General features: G+C 46.1%; 1 protein-coding gene across 1 annotated transcript in view; it reads left to right on the top strand.

Moving 5' to 3' along the window:
* Positions 1-18,994, top strand: part of LOC139386206 (small G protein signaling modulator 2) — a 225,032-nt gene that overhangs the window by 162,659 nt on the left and 43,379 nt on the right. The window contains exons 12-14 of the mRNA XM_071131685.1: positions 11,727-11,895; positions 12,089-12,153; positions 15,689-15,834. Of these exons, the coding sequence (XP_070987786.1) occupies positions 11,727-11,895; positions 12,089-12,153; positions 15,689-15,834 (380 nt within the window). The remainder of the gene's footprint in view (positions 1-11,726; positions 11,896-12,088; positions 12,154-15,688; positions 15,835-18,994) is intronic.

The raw sequence follows: 18,994 nt of genomic DNA, 5'->3' as shown, positions 1-18,994 counted from the left end.
GGTCCTCTCCTCTCAATAGAGCAGTACCATGTTATTCCCAGTAACTGTGGTCCTCTCCTCTCAGTAGAGCAGTACCATGTTATTCCCAGTCACTGTGGTCCTCTTCTCTCAGTGGAGCAGTATCATGTTATTCCCTGTCACTGTGGTCCTATCCTCTCCTCTCAATAGAGCAGTACCATGTTATTCCCTGTCACTGTGGTCCTCTCCTCTCAATGGAGCCGTACCATGTTATTCACAGTCACTGTGGTCCTCTCCTCTCAATAGAGCAGTACCATGTTATTCCCAGTCACTGTGGTCCTCTTCTCTCCTCTCAGTGGAGCAGTACCATGTTATTCCCAGTCACTGTGGTCCTCTCCTCTCAATAGAGCAGTACCAAGTTATTCCCAGTCACTGTGGTCCTCTTCTCTCAGTGGAGCAGTACCATGTTATTCCCAGTCACTGGGGTCCTCTCCTCTCAATAGAGCAGTACCATGTTATTCCCAACTACTGTGGTCCTCTTCTCTCCTCTCAGTGGAGCAGTACCATGTTATTCCCAGTCACTGTGGTCCTCTCCTCTCAATTGAGCAGTACCATGTTATTCCCAGTCACTGTGGTCCTCTTCTCTCAGTGGAGCAGTACCATGTTATTCCCAGTCACTGTGGTCCTCTTCTCTCAATAGAGCAGTACCATGTTATTCCCAGTCACTGTGGTCCTCTTCTCTCAATAGAGCAGTACCATGTTATTCCCAGTCACTGTGGTCCTCTCCTCTCAATGGAGCAGTACCATGTTATTCCCAGTCACTGTGGACCTCTCCTCTCAATAGAGCAGTACCATGTTATTCCCAGTTACTGTGGTCCTCTTCTCTCAATAGAGCAGTACCATGTTATTCCCAGTCACTGTGGTCCTCTCCTCTCAATGGAGCCGTACCATGTTATTCCCAGTTACTGTGGTCCTCTCCTCTCAATAGAGCAGTACCATGTTATTCCCAGTTACTGTGGTCCTCTCCTCTCAATAGAGCAGTATCATGTTATTCCCTGTCACTGTGGTCCTCTCCTCTCAATGGAGCCGTACCATGTTATTCACAGTCACTGTGGTCCTCTCCTCTCAATAGAGCAGTACCATGTTATTCCCAGTCACTGTGGTCCTCTTCTCTCCTCTCAGTGGAGCAGTACCATGTTATTCCCAGTCACTGTGGTCCTCTCCTCTCAATAGAGCAGTACCATGTTATTCCCAGTCACTGTGGTCCTCTTCTCTCAGTGGAGCAGTACCATGTTATTCCCAGTCACTGGGGTCCTCTCCTCTCAATAGAGCAGTACCATGTTATTCCCAACTACTGTGGTCCTCTTCTCTCCTCTCAGTGGAGCAGTACCATGTTATTCCCAGTCACTGTGGTCCTCTCCTCTCAATTGAGCAGTACCATGTTATTCCCAGTCACTGTGGTCCTCTTCTCTCAGTGGAGCAGTACCATGTTATTCCCAGTCACTGTGGTCCTCTTCTCTCAATAGAGCAGTACCATGTTATTCCCAGTCACTGTGGTCCTCTTCTCTCAATAGAGCAGTACCATGTTATTCCCAGTCACTGTGGTCCTCTCCTCTCAATGGAGCAGTACCATGTTATTCCCAGTCACTGTGGACCTCTCCTCTCAATAGAGCAGTACCATGTTATTCCCAGTTACTGTGGTCCTCTTCTCTCAATAGAGCAGTACCATGTTATTCCCAGTCACTGTGGTCCTCTCCTCTCAATGGGGCCGTACCATGTTATTCCCAGTTACTGTGGTCCTCTCCTCTCAATAGAGCAGTACCATGTTATTCCCATTTACTGTGGTCCTCTCCTCACAATAGAGCAGTACCATGTTATTCCCAGTCACTGTGGTCCTCTCCTCTCCTCTCAGTGGAGCAGTACCATGTTATTCCCAGTCACTGTGGTCCTCTCCTCTCAATAGAGCAGTACCATGTTATTCCCAATTACTGTGGTCCTCTTCTCTCCTCTCAATAGAGCAGGACCATGTTATTCCCAATTACTGTGGTCCTCTTCTCTCCTCTCCATAGAGCAGTACCATGTTATTCCCAGTCACTGTGGTCCTCTCCTCTCAATAGAGCAGTACCATGTTATTCCCAATTACTGTGGTCCTCTTCTCTCCTCTCAATAGAGCAGTACCATGTTATTCCCAGTCACTGTGGTCCTCTCCTCTCAATAGAGCAGTACCATGTTATTCCCAGTTACTGTGGTCCTCTCATCTCCTCTCAGTGGAGCAGTACCATGTTATTCCCAGTCACTGTGGTCCTCTCCTCTCAATAGAGCAGTACCATGTTATTCCCAGTTACTGTGGTCCTCTCCTCTCAATAGAGCAGTACCATGTTATTCCCAGTCACTGTGGTCCTCTCCTCTCAATAGAGCAGTACCATGTTATTCCCAATTACTGTGGTCCTCTCCTCTCCTCTCAATAGAGCAGTACCATGTTATTCCCAGTCACTGTGGTCCTCTCCTCTCAATGGAGCCGTACCATGTTATTCCCAGTCACTGTGGTCCTCTCCTCTCAATAGAGCAGTACCATGTTATTCCCAGTTACTGTGGTCCTCTTCTCTCTTCTCAGTGGAGCAGTACCATGTTATTCCCAGTTACTGTGGTCCTCTTCTCTCAATGGAGCCGTACCATGTTATTCCCAGTCACTGTGGTCCTCTCCTCTCAATAGAGCAGTACCATGTTATTCCCAGTTACTGTGGTCCTCTCCTCTCAATAGAGCAGTACCATGTTATTCCCAGTCACTGTGGTCCTCTCCTCTCAATAGAGCAGTACCATGTTATTCCCAGTCACTGTGGTCCTCTTCTCTCCTCTCAATAGAGCAGTACCATGTTATTCCCAATTACTGTGGTCCTCTCCTCTCCTCTCAATAGAGCAGTACCATGTTATTCCCAGTCACTGTGGTCCTCTTCTCTCCTCTCAGTGGAGCAGTACCATGTTATTCCCAGTCACTGTGGTCCTCTCCTCTCCTCTCAATAGAGCAGTACCATGTTATTCCCAATTACTGTGCTCCTCTCCTTTCAATAGAGCAGTACCATGTTATTCCCAGTCACTGTGGTCCTCTTCTCTCCTCTCAGTGGAGCAGTACCATGTTATTCCCAGTCACTGTGGTCCTCTTCTCTCCTCTCAATAGAGCAGTACCATGTTATTCCCAGTCACTGTGGTCCTCTCCTCTCAATAGAGCAGTACCACGTTATTCCCAGTCACTGTGGTCCTCTCCTCTCAGCGCTGTTGGGTCTGGGTTTTGGGGCACAAAGAAATGCTTTGATAATTTGCTCTGTTGTTTTTCCTTTTTTGTACCTGTTGTTGGTTTGGTTTTCTTAACCCTTCTGTCTACTTGTTACTTTTTTGTTTTGGCTCCATTGTCTTCATTTACGTTCACTGCAACATGCCTGACCTGTTTGCATGTGAGATATGCAGCAACCAGTTTAATTTTGTTTTTAAAGAAGGTGTGTTGTTTGTTTCCACTGGTAGGAATACCCCCCCCCCCCTCTCTCTCTATCTCTCACTCTATATATATACTGTATCTCTATGTCTCTCTATATACAGTGCCTTGCGAAAGTATTCGGCCCCCTTGAACTTTGCGACCTTTTGCCACATTTCAGGCTTCAAACATAAAGATATAAAACTGTATTTTTTTGCGAAGAATCAACAACAAGTGGGACACAATCATGAAGTGGAACGACAATTATTGGATATTTCAAACTTTTTTAACAAATCAAAAACTGAAAAATTGGGTGTGCAAAATTATTCAGCCCCCTTAAGTTAATACTTTGTAGCGCCACCTTTTGCTGCGATTACAGCTGTAAGTCGCTTGGGGTATGTCTCTATCAGTTTTGCACATCGAGAGCCTGACATTTTTTCCCATTCCTCCTTGCAAAACAGCTCGAGCTCAGTGAGGTTGGATGGAGAGCATTTGTGAACAGCAGTTTTCAGTTCTTTCCACAGATTCTCGATTGGATTCAGGTCTGGACTTTGACTTGGCCATTCTAACACCTGGATATGTTTATTTTTGAACCATTCCATTGTAGATTTTGCTTTATGTTTTGGATCATTGTCTTGTTGGAAGACAAATCTCCGTCCCAGTCGCAGGTCTTTTGCAGACTCCATCAGGTTTTCTTCCAGAATGGTCCTGTATTTGGCTCCATCCATCTTCCCATCAATTTTAACCATCTTCCCTGTCCCTGCTGAAGAAAAGCATGCCCAAACCATGATGCTGCCACCACCATGTTTGACAGTGGGGATGGTGTGTTCAGCTGTGTTGCTTTTACGCCAAACATAAAGTTTTGCATTGTTGCCACAAAGTTCAATTTTGGTTTCATCTGACCAGAGCACCTTCTTCCACATGTTTGGTGTGTCTCCCAGGTGGCTTGTGGCAAACTTTAAACGACACTTTTTATGGATATCTTTAAGAAATGGCTTTCTTCTTGCCACTCTTCCATAAAGGCCAGATTTGTGCAATATATGACTGATTGTTGTCCTATGGACAGAGTCTCCCACCTCAACTGTAGATCTCTGCAATTCATCCAGAGTGATCATGGGCCTCTTGGCTGCATCTCTGATCAGTCTTCTCCTTGTATGAGCTGAAAGTTTAGAGGGACGGCCAGGTCTTGGTAGATTTGCAGTGGTCTGATACTCCTTCCATTTCAATATTATCGCTTGCACAGTGCTCCTTGGGATGTTTAAAGCTTGGGAAATCTTTTTGTATTCAAATCCGGCTTTAAACTTCTTCACAACAGTATCTCGGACCTGCCTGGTGTGTTCCTTGTTCTTCATGATGCTCTCTGCGCTTTTAACGGACCTCTGAGACTATCACAGTGCAGGTGCATTTATACGGAGACTTGATTACACACAGGTGGATTGTATTTATCATCATTAGTCATTTAGGTCAACATTGGATCATTCAGAGATCCTCACTGAACTTCTGGAGAGAGTTTGCTGCACTGAAAGTAAAGGGGCTGAATAATTTTGCACGCCCAATTTTTCAGTTTTTGATTTGTTAAAAAAGTTTGAAATATCCAATAAATGTCGTTCCACTTCATGATTGTGTCCCACTTGTTGTTGATTCTTCACAAAAAAATACAGTTTTATATCTTTATGTTTGAAGCCTGAAATGTGGCAAAAGGTCGCAAAGTTCAAGGGGGCCGAATACTTTCGCAAGGCACTGTATATACACTGCTCCAAAAAATAAAGGGAACACTAAAATAACACATCCTAGATCTGAATGAATGAAATATTCTTATTAAATACTTTTTTCTTTACATAGTTGAATGTGCTGACAACAAATTCACACAAAAATTATCAATGGAAATCAAATTTATCAACCCATGGAGGTCTGGATTTGGAGTCACACTCAAAATTAAAGTGGAAAGCCACACTACAGGCTGATCCAACTTTGATGTAATGTCCTTAAAACAAGTCAAAAATGAGGCTCAGTAGTGTGTGTGGTCTCCACGTGCCTGTATGACCTCCCTACAACGCCTGGGCATGCTCCTGATGAGGTGGCGGATGGTCTCCTGAGGGATCTCCTCCCAGACCTGGACTAAAGCATCCGCCAACTCCTGGACAGTCTGTGGATGGAGCGAGACATGATGTCCCAGATGTGCTCAATTGGATTCAGGTCTGGGGAACGGGCGGGCCAGTCCATAGAATCAATGCCTTCCTCTTGCAGCAACTGCTGACTCCAGCCACATGAGGTCTAGCATTGTCTTGCATTAGGAGGAACTCAGGGCCAACCGCACCAGCATATGGTCTCACAAGGGATCTGAGGATCTCATCTCGGTACCTAATGGCAGGCTACCTCTGGCGAGCACATGGAGGGCTGTGCGGCCCCCCAAAGAAATGCCACCCCACACCATGACTGACCCACCGCCAAACCGGTCATGCTGGAGGATGTTGCAGGCAGCAGAACGTTCTCCACGGCGTCTCCAGACTGTCACGTCTGTCACGTGCTCAGTGTGAACCTGCTTTCATCTGTGAAGAGCAAAGGGCGCCAGTGGCGAATTTGTCAATCTTGGTGTTCTCTGGCAAATGCCAAACGTCCTGCACGGTGTTGAGCTGTAAGCACAACCCCCACCTGTGGACGTCGGGCCCTCATACCACCCTCATGGAGTCTGTTTCTGACCGTTTGAGCAGACACATGCACATTTGTGTTCTGCTGGAGGTCATTTTGCAGGGCTCTGTCAGTGGTCCTCCTGCTCCTCCTTGCACAAAGGTGGAGGTAGCGGTCCTGCTGCTGGGTTGTTGCCCTCCTACGGCCTCTTCCACATCTCCTGGTGTAATGGCCTGTCTCCTGGTAGCGCCTCCATGCTCCGGACACTACGCTGACAGACACAGCAAACCTTCTTGCCACAGCTCGCATTGATGTACCATCCTGGATGAGCTGCACTACCTGAGCCACTTGCGTGGGTTGTAGACTCTGTCTCATACTACCACTAGAGTCAGAGCACCGCCAGCATTCAAAAGTGACCAAAACATCAGCCAGGAAGCATAGGAACTGAGAAGTGGTATATGGTAACCACCTGCAGAACCACTCCTTTATTGGGGGTGTCTTGCTAACTGCCTATAATTTCCACCTGTTGTCTGTTCCATTTGCACAACAGCATGTGAAATGTATTTTCAATCAGTGTTGCTTCCTAAGTGGACAGTTTGATTTCACAGAAGTGTGATTGACTTGGAGTTACATTGTGTTGTTTAAGTGTTCCCTTTATTTTTTTGAGCAGTGTATATACAGTTGAAGCCCGAAGTGTACATACACCTTAGCCAAATGCATTTAAACTCAGTTTTTCACAATTCCTGACATTTAATTCTAGTAAACATTCCCTGTCTTAGGACAGTTAGGATCACCACTATATTTTAAGAATGTGAAATGTCAGATTGAATAGTAGAGAGAAAGATTTATTTCAGCTTTAAATTTTTTCTTCACATTCCCAGTGGGTCAGAAGTTTACATACATTCAATTAGTATTTGGTAGCATTGGCTTTAAATTGTTTAACTTGGGTCAAACGTTTCGGGTAGCCTTCCACAAGCTTCCCACAATAAGTTGGGTGAATTTTGGCCCATTCCTCCTGACAGAGCTGGTGTAACTGAGTCAGGTTTGTAGGCCTCCTTGCTTGCACACACTTTTTCAGTTCTGCCCACAAATTGTCTATAGGATTGAGGTCAGGGCTTTGTGATGACCACTCCAATACCTTGATTTTGTTGTCCTTAAACCATTTTGCCACAACTTTGGAAGTATGCTTGGGGTCATTGTCCATTTGGAAGACCCAATTGCGACCAAGCTTTAACTTCCTGACTGATGTCTTGAGATGTTGCTTCAAAATATTCACAGAATTGTCCTACCTCATTAAGCCATCTATTTTGTGAAGGGCACCAGTCCCTCCTGCAGCAAAGCACCCCCACAACATGATGCTGCCACCCCTGTGCTTCATGGTTGGGATGGTGTTCTTCAGCTTGCAAGCCATCCCCTTTCTCCTCCAAACATAACGATGGTCATTATGGCCAAACAGTTCTATTTTTGTTTCATCAGACCAAAGGACATTTCTCCAAAAAGTACAATCTTTGTCCCCATGTGCAGTTGCAAACCGTAGTCTGGCTTTTTTATGGCGGTTTTTGAGCAGTGGCTTCTTCCTTGCTGAGCGGCCTTTCAGGTTATGTCAACATAGGACTCGTTTTACTGTGGATATAGATACTTTTGTACCTGTTTCCTCCAGCATCTTCACAAGGTCCTTTGCTGTTGTTCTGTGATTGATTTGCATTTTTCTCACCAAAGTACGTTCATCTCTAGGAGACAGAATGCGTCTCCTTCCTGAGCGGTATGACGGCAGCATGGTCCCATGGTGTTTATACTTTGGGACTATTCTTTGTACAGATGAACGTGGTACCTTCAGGCAATTGGCTATTGCTCCCAAGACTGAACCAGACATGTGGAGGTCTACAAATTTTTTTCTGAGGTCTTGGCTGATTTATTTTCATTTTCCCATGATGTCAAGCAAAGAGGCACTGAGTTTGAAGGTAGGCCTTGAAATACATCCACAGGTACTCCTCCAATTGACTCAAATGATGTCACTTAGCATATCAGAAGATTCTAAAGCCATGACATCATTTTCTGGAATTTTCCAAGCTATTTAAAGGCACAGTTAACTTAGTGTATGTAAACTTCTGACCCCCTGGAATTGTGATACAGTGGATTATTACAGTAAATTAAATAATCTGTGTGTAAACAAAACAAAAAAATGACTTGTTTCATGCGCAAAGGAGATGTCCTAACTGACTTGCCAAAATGTATAGTTTGTTTACAAGAAATCTGTGGAGTGGTTGAAAAATGAGTTTCATTGAAACTAACCTAAGTGTATGTAAACTTCCGACTTCAACTCTCTATATATTTTTGATTGATATCTTTGCTCTGATTTAGTTCTTCCTCTTTCTCTGTTCGTCGTTTTTTCTGCAATGCTGTTCACTGTAATTCTTCACTAACCCCCGTCGTCCCCTCGTCCCTTCCATTGTGACGGCTAGGTCCTGTGGGGTTCCGCAGTAGTAGAGACATGGACAACACTATGGTTCCTACCCTGTTACAGTATTGTTATGTCAACACCCGGGAGTGTATACCAAAAACCCTAAAAATCACTTCCTGTTGAACTTTGAACTCGCATAGCCCAACAAAATACATTTTCTAGGGAGTCCGAATGCAGGCAGCATTTTATGTTTGGTTATGTTTTATCGTTTTGATTTCTGGTTTCTTTTTGCTGAACAACCAAAGAACAGCTACTCATATTTATAACAGGTAATCTGCTCCACCCTGAAGAATTAAGGTGAAGAGCATTTTGTTTTATGTTGATGTTTTTATGATTATTTGGCTTTTTTTGTCGTCACGTTCTGCTTTATGCTTCCTGCCTGAGAACCCTGCTGCCCTGTCTCTCTCCTCATGTCCTTCTCCTCCCCCTCTCCCCCCTCTCTCCTCTCCTCTCCTCTCCTAATGTCATTTTTTGGTATTTTCTTTTGTAGAGACAGTTTGTTCTCTGTGTCTTCTCTCTGACTGGGCTCTATAAGCATGCTTTCCCAGCATCCTCTCTGCCTGGCCTAATCCCCCAGCATGCTCTGCTCTGTCTGCTCACTTCCTTCCTTCGATTTGCTTCCAAAACTCTCGCTTCCCAAAACTTCTTCTTATTCAATTCCACGTTTTTGTTTATTCTCAATATAATGTTTTTGTGTTTTATGATGTTTGTCTGACTCACTTATGGATAACCATATACATACAGTACCTTCAGAAAGTATTCACACCCCATGACTTTTTCCACATTTTGTTGTCCTGCAGCCTAAATTTAAAATCGATTACATGGAGATTTTGTGTCACTGGCTTACACACAATACCCCCCAAAATGTCAAAGTGAAATTATGTTTTCACAAATGTTTACAAATGAATAAAAATTCAAATCTGAAATGTTTTGAGTCAATAAGTATTCAAACCCTTTGTCATGGCGATGCCTAAATACATTCAGGAGTAAACATTTTTCTTAACAAGTCACATAATAAGTTGCATGGACTCACTCTGTATGCAATAATTAACATGATTTTGGAATGACTACCTCATAGTCATACCTCACCTCGGGGCGGCAGCGTAGCCTAGTGGTTAGAGCGTTGGACTAGTAACCGGTTCAAACCCCCGAGCTGACAAGGAACAAATCGTTCTGCCCCTGAACAAGGCAGTTAACCCACTGTTCCTAGGCCGTCATTGAAGAATTTGTTCTTAACTGACTTGCCTAGTACAATAAAGGTAAAAAAAAAAAAAATGTCTGTACCCCACACAAACAGTTATTTCTAAAGTCCCACAAAGACCAGGGAGGTTTTCCAATATTGATCAAAGGGCACCTATTGGTAGATGTATACAAATAAGACATTGAATATCCCTTTGATCATGGATAAGTTATTAATTACACAGTTGCTATAAAAATACAGGCGTCCTTCCTAACTCAGTTGCCAGAGAGGAAGGAAACCGCTCAGGGATTTCACCATGATGGTGACTTAAAAACAGTTATGGAGTTTAATGGCTTTGATAGGAAAACACTGAGGATGGATGGACATTGTAGTTACTCCACAATACTAAATGAAAAGAAGAAAAATCTGTACAAAATGAAAATATTCCAAAACATGCATCCTGTTTGCAACAGTAAATCTGTGAAAAATGTGGCAAAGAAATTAACTTTTTGTCCTGAATACAAAGCGTTATATTTGGGGCAAATCCAACACAACATGTCACTGACACAACATAAGGACAATTACCTAAAACAATTACCTAAAACACAAAGCCAAATATACACTTGAGTTTCTTACCAAGACGACATTGAATGTTACTGAGTGGCCTAGTTACAGTTTTGACTTAAATCGAAAATATATGGCAACACTTGAAAATGGCTGTCTAGCAATGAACAACGAACAACTTGACAGAGTTTGAATAATTACAAAAATGTGCAAATATTGTACATTCCAGGTGTGCAAAGCTCTTAGAGACGTACCCAGAAAGACTCACAGCTGTAATCGCTGCCAAAGGTGATTCTAACATATATTGACTCAGGAGTGTAAATACTTATGTAAATGAACCATTTATGTATTTATATATTCAATACATTTGCAAAAATGTTTAAAAAAACAACAACATGTTTTCACTTTGTCACTATGGGATATTGTGTGTAGATGGGTGAGAAAAAAACTCAATTTGATCAATTTTGAATTCAGGCTGTAATACAACAAAGTGGGGAATACGTCACAGGGTAGGAATACTTTCTGAAGGCTCTGTAAATGTATACCTCATACATCTATGTGAGCAATGTAAGCTACATTAAATATATAATATTTGAAAGAGTCATTTGAATCTGAAATTCGATAAAGAGAGAAATCTCTCGCTACCTGAATAGATAGATGTCTTGGTTGAGCTAGAGCCTCTGGCAAACAGATAATGTCATTCTAGCCAGACAAGAGATCTTGTTTTATTTAGCCAATAAGGAAACCAATGACACGTTCTGGACGCAGCCAACAGGTTAGTTTACAGCCTAGTCTCAGAGCGCCTTAAGAGTGATTCTCTGTTCCTCATCATTTTATCTATTTTCCTTGCTGTTGTCTTCCCCCTTGTTCCATCACTTTCTCTCTCTCTCTCTCATCCCTCACGCTCTCCCTTCTCTCCCTATCTCTCTCTCATTCACCTCTCCATCCCCCTCTCCCTCCATCCGTCTTCCCCTCCCTTTCTTTCTCCCCACCTCTATCCCTCTCTCTCCCCCTTTCCTTTCCCCCTTCTACATCCTTCTCTCACCCCACTCTAACCCTCCCTCTCTCCATCCTCCCCCTCCCCCTCCCACTCCCCTCTCTCTTCATTCTTCTCTCACCCCCCTCTCCATCCCCTCTCTCCATCCCTCTTTCTCACCCTCTCCATCCCCTCTCTCTCCATCCCTCTTTCTCACCCTCTCTCTCCATCCCTCTTTCTCACTCTCTCTCTCCATCCCTCTCTCTCACCCTCTTATCCCTCTACATCCATCCCTCTCTCTCCATCCCTCTATCTCCATCCCTCTCTCTTACCCTGTCCATCCCTCTCTCTCACCCTCTCCATCCCTAACTCTCCATCTCTCTCTCTCACCCTCTCCATCCCTCTCTCTCCATCCCTCTCTCTCCATCTGTCTCGCTCACCCTCTCCATTCCTCTCATTCCTCCCTCTCTCTCCATCCCCCCTCACCCTCCAGACCATGGGGAGATGATGGACATCCAGGGAGCCTATATGGGAGGCAGCCCGTCGTCATGGCAGCAGGGAGCAGAGTGCACCAGTCACATGTCGTCATGTCTGCCTTGCTCCGCAGGGGGCAGTAACGTCTCATTGGAATACCCAGCAGGCTGCACCTGCATCCACGACCGGTGAGAATACACACACACACACACACACACACACACACACACACACACACACACACACACACACACACACACACACACACACACACACACACACACACACACACACTCCTGCAGAGAATGGATCACATCATTAATTGATAACCTGAAATCATGCTATCACAATCTCCCCGCTGTATGTGTGTCCTGTCTCCAGGAGCCCACTGAAGATGCTGTGCCAGAATATGAAAAGGCAGATCGTCTCCAGGGCCTTCTACGGATGTAAGTCTGTCTGTGTTCTCTCTCTCAGAGTTGTTTGTTTCTCAGTTCCTATGGAGTAAAGGAAGAGACCAGTTCCTATAGGCGTAAAGGAAGAGACCAGTTCCTATAGGCGTAAAGGAAGAGACCAGTTCCTATGGTGTAAAGAAAGAGACCAGTTCCTATAGGTGTAAAGGAAGAGACCAGTTCCCATGGTGTAAAGGAAGAGGCCAGTTCCTATAGGCGTAAAGGAAGAGACCAGTTCCTATAGGCGTAAAGGAAGAGACCAGTTCCTATAGGTGTAAAGGAAGAGACCAGTTCCTATAGGTGTAAAGGAAGAGACCAGTTCCTATATGTGTAAAGGAAGAGACCAGTTCCCATGGCTTAAAGGAAGAGACCAGTTCCTATAAGCTTAATGGAAGAGACCAGTTCCCATGGCGTAAAGGAAGAGACCAGTTCCTATAAGCTTAATGGAAGAGACCAGTTCCCATGGCATAAAGGAAGAGACCAGTTCCTATAGGTGTAAAGGAAGAGACCAGTTCCTATAGGCGTAAAGGAAGAGACCAGTTCCTATAGGCGTAAAGGAAGAGACCAGTTCCTATAGGCTTAAAGGAAGAGACCAGTTCCTATAGGCTTAAAGGAAGAGACCAGTTTCCATGGCTTAAAGGAAGAGACCAGTTCCTATATGCTTAATGGAAGACACCAGTTCCCATGGTGTAAAGGAAGAGACCAGTTCCTATAGGCGTAAAGGAAGAGACCAGTTCCTATAGGTGTAAAGGAAGAGACCAGTTCCTATAGGCGTAAAGGAAGAGACCAGTTCCTATAGGTGTAAAGGAAGAGACCAGTTCCTATAGGTGTAAAGGAAGAGACCAGTTCCTATAGGCGTAAAGGAAGAGACCAGTTCCTATAGGTGTAAAGGAAGAGACCAGTTCCTATAGGTGTAAAGGAAGAGACCAGTTCCTATAGGCGTAAAGGAAGAGACCAGTTCCTATGGTGTAAAGAAAGAGACCAGTTCCTATAGGTGTAAAGGAAGAGACCAGTTCCCATGGTGTAAAGGAAGAGGCCAGTTCCTATAGGCGTAAAGGAAGAGACCAGTTCCTATAGGCGTAAAGGAAGAGACCAGTTCCTATAGGTGTAAAGGAAGAGACCAGTTCCTATAGGTGTAAAGGAAGAGACCAGTTCCTATATATGTGTAAAGGAAGAAAGAGACCAGTTAAAGGAAGAGACCCCATGGCTTAAAGGAAGAGACCAGTTCCTATAAGCTTAATGGAAGAGACCAGTTCCCATGGCGTAAAGGAAGAGACCAGTTCCTATAGGTGTAAAGGAAGAGACCAGTTCCTATAGGCGTAAAGGAAGAGACCAGTTCCTATAGGTGTAAAGGAAGAGACCAGTTCCTATAGGTGTAAAGGAAGAGACCAGTTCCTATAGGCGTAAAGGAAGAGACCAGTTCCTATAGGTGTAAAGGAAGAGACCAGTTCCTATAGGTGTAAAGGAAGAGACCAGTTCCTATAGGCGTAAAGGAAGAGACCAGTTCCTATGGTGTAAAGAAAGAGACCAGTTCCTATAGGTGTAAAGGAAGAGACCAGTTCCCATGGTGTAAAGGAAGAGGCCAGTTCCTATAGGCGTAAAGGAAGAGACCAGTTCCTATAGGCGTAAAGGAAGAGACCAGTTCCTATAGGTGTAAAGGAAGAGACCAGTTCCTATAGGTGTAAAGGAAGAGACCAGTTCCTATATGTGTAAAGGAAGAGACCAGTTCCCATGGCTTAAAGGAAGAGACCAGTTCCTATAAGCTTAATGGAAGAGACCAGTTCCCATGGCGTAAAGGAAGAGACCAGTTCCTATAAGCTTAATGGAAGAGACCAGTTCCCATGGCATAAAGGAAGAGACCAGTTCCTATAGGTGTAAAGGAAGAGACCAGTTCCTATAGGCGTAAAGGAAGAGACCAGTTCCTATAGGCGTAAAGGAAGAGACCAGTTCCTATAGGCTTAAAGGAAGAGACCAGTTCCTATAGGCTTAAAGGAAGAGACCAGTTTCCATGGCTTAAAGGAAGAGACCAGTTCCTATATGCTTAATGGAAGACACCAGTTCCCATGGTGTAAAGGAAGAGACCAGTTCCTATAGGCGTAAAGGAAGAGACCAGTTCCTATAGGTGTAAAGGAAGAGACCAGTTCCTATAGGCGTAAAGGAAGAGACCAGTTCCTATAGGTGTAAAGGAAGATACCAGTTCCTATAGGCTTAAAGGAAGAGACCAGTTCCCATGGTGTAAAGGAAGAGACCAGTTCCCATGGTGTAAAGGAAGAGACCAGTTCCTATAGGCGTAAAGGAAGAGACCAGTTCCTATAGGTGTAAAGGAAGAGACCAGTTCCTATAGGTGTAAAGGAAGAGACCAGTTCCCATGGTGTAAAGGAAGAGACCAGTTCCCATGGAGTAAAGGAAGAGACCAGTTCCTATAGGCTTAATGGAAGAGACCAGTTCCTATAAGTGTAAAGGAAGAGACCAGTTGCTATAGGCGTAAAGGAAGAGACCAGTTCCTATAGGTGTAAAGGAAGAGACCAGTTCCTATAGGCTTAAAGGAAGAGACCAGTTCCTATAGGCGTACGGGAAGAGACCAGTTCCTATAGGCTTAATGGAAGAGACCAGTTCCTATAGGCTTAATGGAAGAGACCAGTTCCTATAGGTGTAAAGGAAGAGACCAGTTCCTATAGGTGTAAAGGAAGAGACCAGTTCCTATAGGCGTAAAGGAAGAGACCAGTTCCTATAGGTGTAAAGGAAGAGACCAGTTCCTATAGGCGTACGGGAAGAGACCAGTTCCTATAGGCTTCAAGGAAGAGACCAGTTCCTATAGGCTTCAAGGAAGAGACCAGTTCCTATAGGTGTAAAGGAAGAGACCAGTTCCTATAGGTGTAAAGGAAGAGACCAGTTCCCATGGTGTAAAGGAAGAGACCAGTTCCTATAGGTGTAAAGGAAGAGACCAGTTCCCATGGTGTAAAGGAAGAGACCAGTTCCCATGGTGTAAAGGAAGAGACCAGTTCCTATAGGTGTAAAGGAAGAGACCAGTTCCTATAGGTGTAAAGGAAGAGACCAGTTCCTATAGGCTTAATGGAAGAGACCAGTTCCTATAGGCGTACGGGAAGAGACCAGTTCCTATAGGCTTCAAGGAAGAGACCAGTTCCTATAGGTGTAAAGGAAGAGACCAGTTCCTATAGGTGTAAAGGAAGAGACCAGTTCCCATGGTGTAAAGGAAGAGACCAGTTCCTATAGGCGTACGGGAAGAGACCAGTTCCTATAGGCTTAAAGGAAGAGACCAGTTCCTATAGGTGTAAAGGAAGATACCAGTTCCTATAGGCTTAATGGAAGAGACCAGTTCCTATAGGCGTAAAGGAAGAGACCAGTTCCTATAGGCTTAATGGAAGAGACCAGTTCCTATAGGTGTAAAGGAAGAGACCAGTTCCTATAGGCGTAAAGGAAGAGACCACCTTTCTTCTTTCATGTCTTCTTTCTCTCCTTCCTTCCCTTTTCTTTCTCTCCACACCTGTCTCTTGTCCCTCCCTCCCTGCAGGGCTGGCCTACTGTCGACACCTGTCCACGGTCCGTACCCACTTGTCAGCACTGGTCAACCACAACATTGTCCCTCCTGACAAACCTTGTGAGGCGTCGGGGGGCCTGAGTAAAGACTTGTGGAGCAAGTACCAGAAAGACTGCAAGGTGGGTTAATAGGTGGCTGCCTGGGTGGATTGTAGCTGGCTGGCTGGCTAGGTAACTGACTGACTGGCTAGGTGCTGATTGGCTAGTTAAGTGACTGACTGGCTAGGTGCTGATTGGCTAGGAGCTGACTGACTAGGTGCTGATTGGCTAGGAGCTGACTGGCTAGGTGCTGATTGGCTAGGAGCTGACTGGCTAGGTGCTGATTGGCTAGGTGCTGATTGGCTAGGAGCTGACTGGCTAGGTGATGATTGGCTAGGAGCTGACTGGCTAGGTGCTGACTGGCTAGGAGCTGACTGGCTAGGTGCTGATTGGCTAGGTGCTGATTGGCTAGGTGCTGACTGGCTAGGTGCAAATTGGCTAGGAGCTGACTGGCTAGGTGCTGACTGGCTAGGTGCTGATTGGCTAGGTGCTGACTGGCTAGGTGCTGATTGGCTAGGAGCTGACTGGTTAGGTGCTGACTGGCTAGGTGCTGACTGGCTAGGTGCTGACTGGCTAGGTGCTGATTGGCTAGGTGCTGATTGGCTAGGTGCTGACTGGCTAGGTACTGACTGGCTAGGTGCTGATTGGCTAGGAGCTGATTGGCTAGGTGCTGACTGGCTAGGAGCTGATTGGCTAGGTGCTGATTGGCTAGGTGCTGACTGGCTAGGTACTGACTGGCTAGGTGCTGATTGGCTAGGTGCTGATTGGCTAGGAGCTAGGCTACCTGCCTCTAACCACTAGACTACCTGTCTCCTCTAACCACTAGGCTACCTGCCTCCTCTAACCACTAGGCTACCTGCCTCCTCTAACCACTAGGCTACCTGCCTCCTCTAACCACTAGACTACCTGTCTCCTCTAACCACTAGACTACCTGTCACCTCTAAACACTAGGCTAACTGCCTCCTCTAACCACTAGGCTAACTGCCTCCTCTAACCACTAGGCTACCTGCCTCCTCTAACCACTAGGCTACCTGCCTCCTCTAACCACTAGGCTACCTGCCTCCTCTAACCACTAGGCTACCTGCCTCTAACCACTAGGCTACCTGCCTCCTCTAACCACTAGGCTACCTGCCTCCTCTAACCACTAGGCTACCTGCCTCTAACCACTAAACTACCTGTCTCCTCTAACCACTAGGCTACCTGCCTCTAACCACTAGGCTACCTGCCTCTAACCACTAGGCTACCTTCCTCTAACCACTAGACTACCTGCTTCTAACCACTAGGCTACCTGCCTCTAACCACTAGGCTACCTGCCTCTAACCACTAGGCTACATGCCTCTAACCACTAGGCTACCTGCCTCCTCTAACCACTAGGCTACCTGCCTCCTCTAACCACTAGGCTACCTGCCTCCTCTAACCACTAGGCTACCTGCCTCTAACCACTAGGCTACCTGCCTCTAACCACTAGGCTACCTGCCTCTAACCACTAGGCTACCTGCCTCCTCTAACCACTAGGCTACCTGCCTCTAACCACTAGGCTACCTGCCGCTGACCACTAGTCTACCTGCCTCCTCTAACCACTAGGCTACCTGCCTCTAACCACTAGACTACCTGCTTATAACCACTAGGCTACCTGCCTCTAACCACTAGGCTACCTGCCTCCTCTAACCACTAGGCTACCTGCCTCTAACCACTAGGCTACCTGCCTCCTCTAACCACTAGGCTACCTGCTTCCTCTAACCACTAGGCTACCTGCCTCCTCTAACCACTAGGCTACCTGCCTCTAACCACTAGGCTACCTGCCTCTAACCACTAGGCTACCTGCCTCCTCTAACCACTAGGCTACCTGCCTCTAACCACTAGGCTACCTGCCTCTAACCACTAGGCTACCTGTCTCCTCTAACCACTAGGCTACCTGCCTCTAACCACTAGACTACCTGCTTATAACCACTAGGCTACCTGCCTCTAACCACTAGGCTACCTGCCTCCTCTAACCACTAGGCTACCTGCCTCTAACCACTAGGCTACCTGCCTCTAACCACTAGGCTACCTGCCTCCTCTAACCACTAGGCTACCTGCCTCCTCTAACCACTAGACTACCTGTCTCCTCTAACCACTAGACTACCTGTCACCTCTAAACACTAGGCTAACTGCCTCCTCTAACCACTAGGCTACCTGCATCCTCTAACCACTAGGCTACCTGCCTCCTCTAACCACTAGGCTACCTGCCTCCTCTAACCACTAGGCTACCTGCCTCTAACCACTAGGCTACCTGCCTCCTCTAACCACTAGGCTACCTGCCTCCTCTAACCACTAGGCTACCTGCCTCTAACCACTAAACTACCTGTCTCCTCTAACCACTAGGCTACCTGCCTCTAACCACTAGGCTACCTGCCTCTAACCACTAGGCTACCTTCCTCTAACCACTAGACTACCTGCTTCTAACCACTAGGCTACCTGCCTCTAACCACTAGGCTACCTGCCTCTAACCACTAGGCTACATGCCTCTAACCACTAGGCTACCTGCCTCCTCTAACCACTAGGCTACCTGCCTCCTCTAACCACTAGGCTACCTGCCTCCTCTAACCACTAGGCTACCTGCCTCTAACCACTAGGCTACCTGCCTCTAACCACTAGGCTACCTGCCTCTAACCACTAGGCTACCTGCCTCCTCTAACCACTAGGCTACCTGCCTCTAACCACTAGGCTACCTGCCGCTGACCACTAGTCTACCTGCCTCCTCTAACCACTAGGCTACCTGCCTCTAACCACTAGACTACCTGCTTATAACCACTAGGCTACCTGCCTCTAACCACTAGAATACCTGCCTCCTCTAACCACTAGGCTACCTGCCTCTAACCACTAGGCTACCTGCCTCCTCTAACCACTAGGCTACCTGCTTCCTCTAACCACTAGGCTACCTGCCTCCTCTAACCACTAGGCTACCTGCCTCTAACCACTAGGCTACCTGCCTCTAACCACTAGGCTACCTGCCTCCTCTAACCACTAGGCTACCTGCCTCTAACCACTAGGCTACCTGCCTCTAACCACTAGGCTACCTGTCTCCTCTAACCACTAGGCTACCTGCCTCTAACCACTAGACTACCTGCTTATAACCACTAGGCTACCTGCCTCTAACCACTAGGCTACCTGCCTCCTCTAACCACTAGGCTACCTGCCTCTAACCACTAGGCTACCTGCCTCCTCTAACCACTAGGCTACCTGCTTCCTCTAACCACTA

Source organism: Oncorhynchus clarkii, chromosome 27, assembly GCF_045791955.1.
Source record: "Oncorhynchus clarkii lewisi isolate Uvic-CL-2024 chromosome 27, UVic_Ocla_1.0, whole genome shotgun sequence".
Lineage (NCBI taxonomy): Eukaryota > Metazoa > Chordata > Actinopteri > Salmoniformes > Salmonidae > Oncorhynchus > Oncorhynchus clarkii.
The sequence above is the reverse complement of the archived record's forward strand: the minus strand, read 5'-3'. Positions and strand labels throughout refer to the sequence as shown.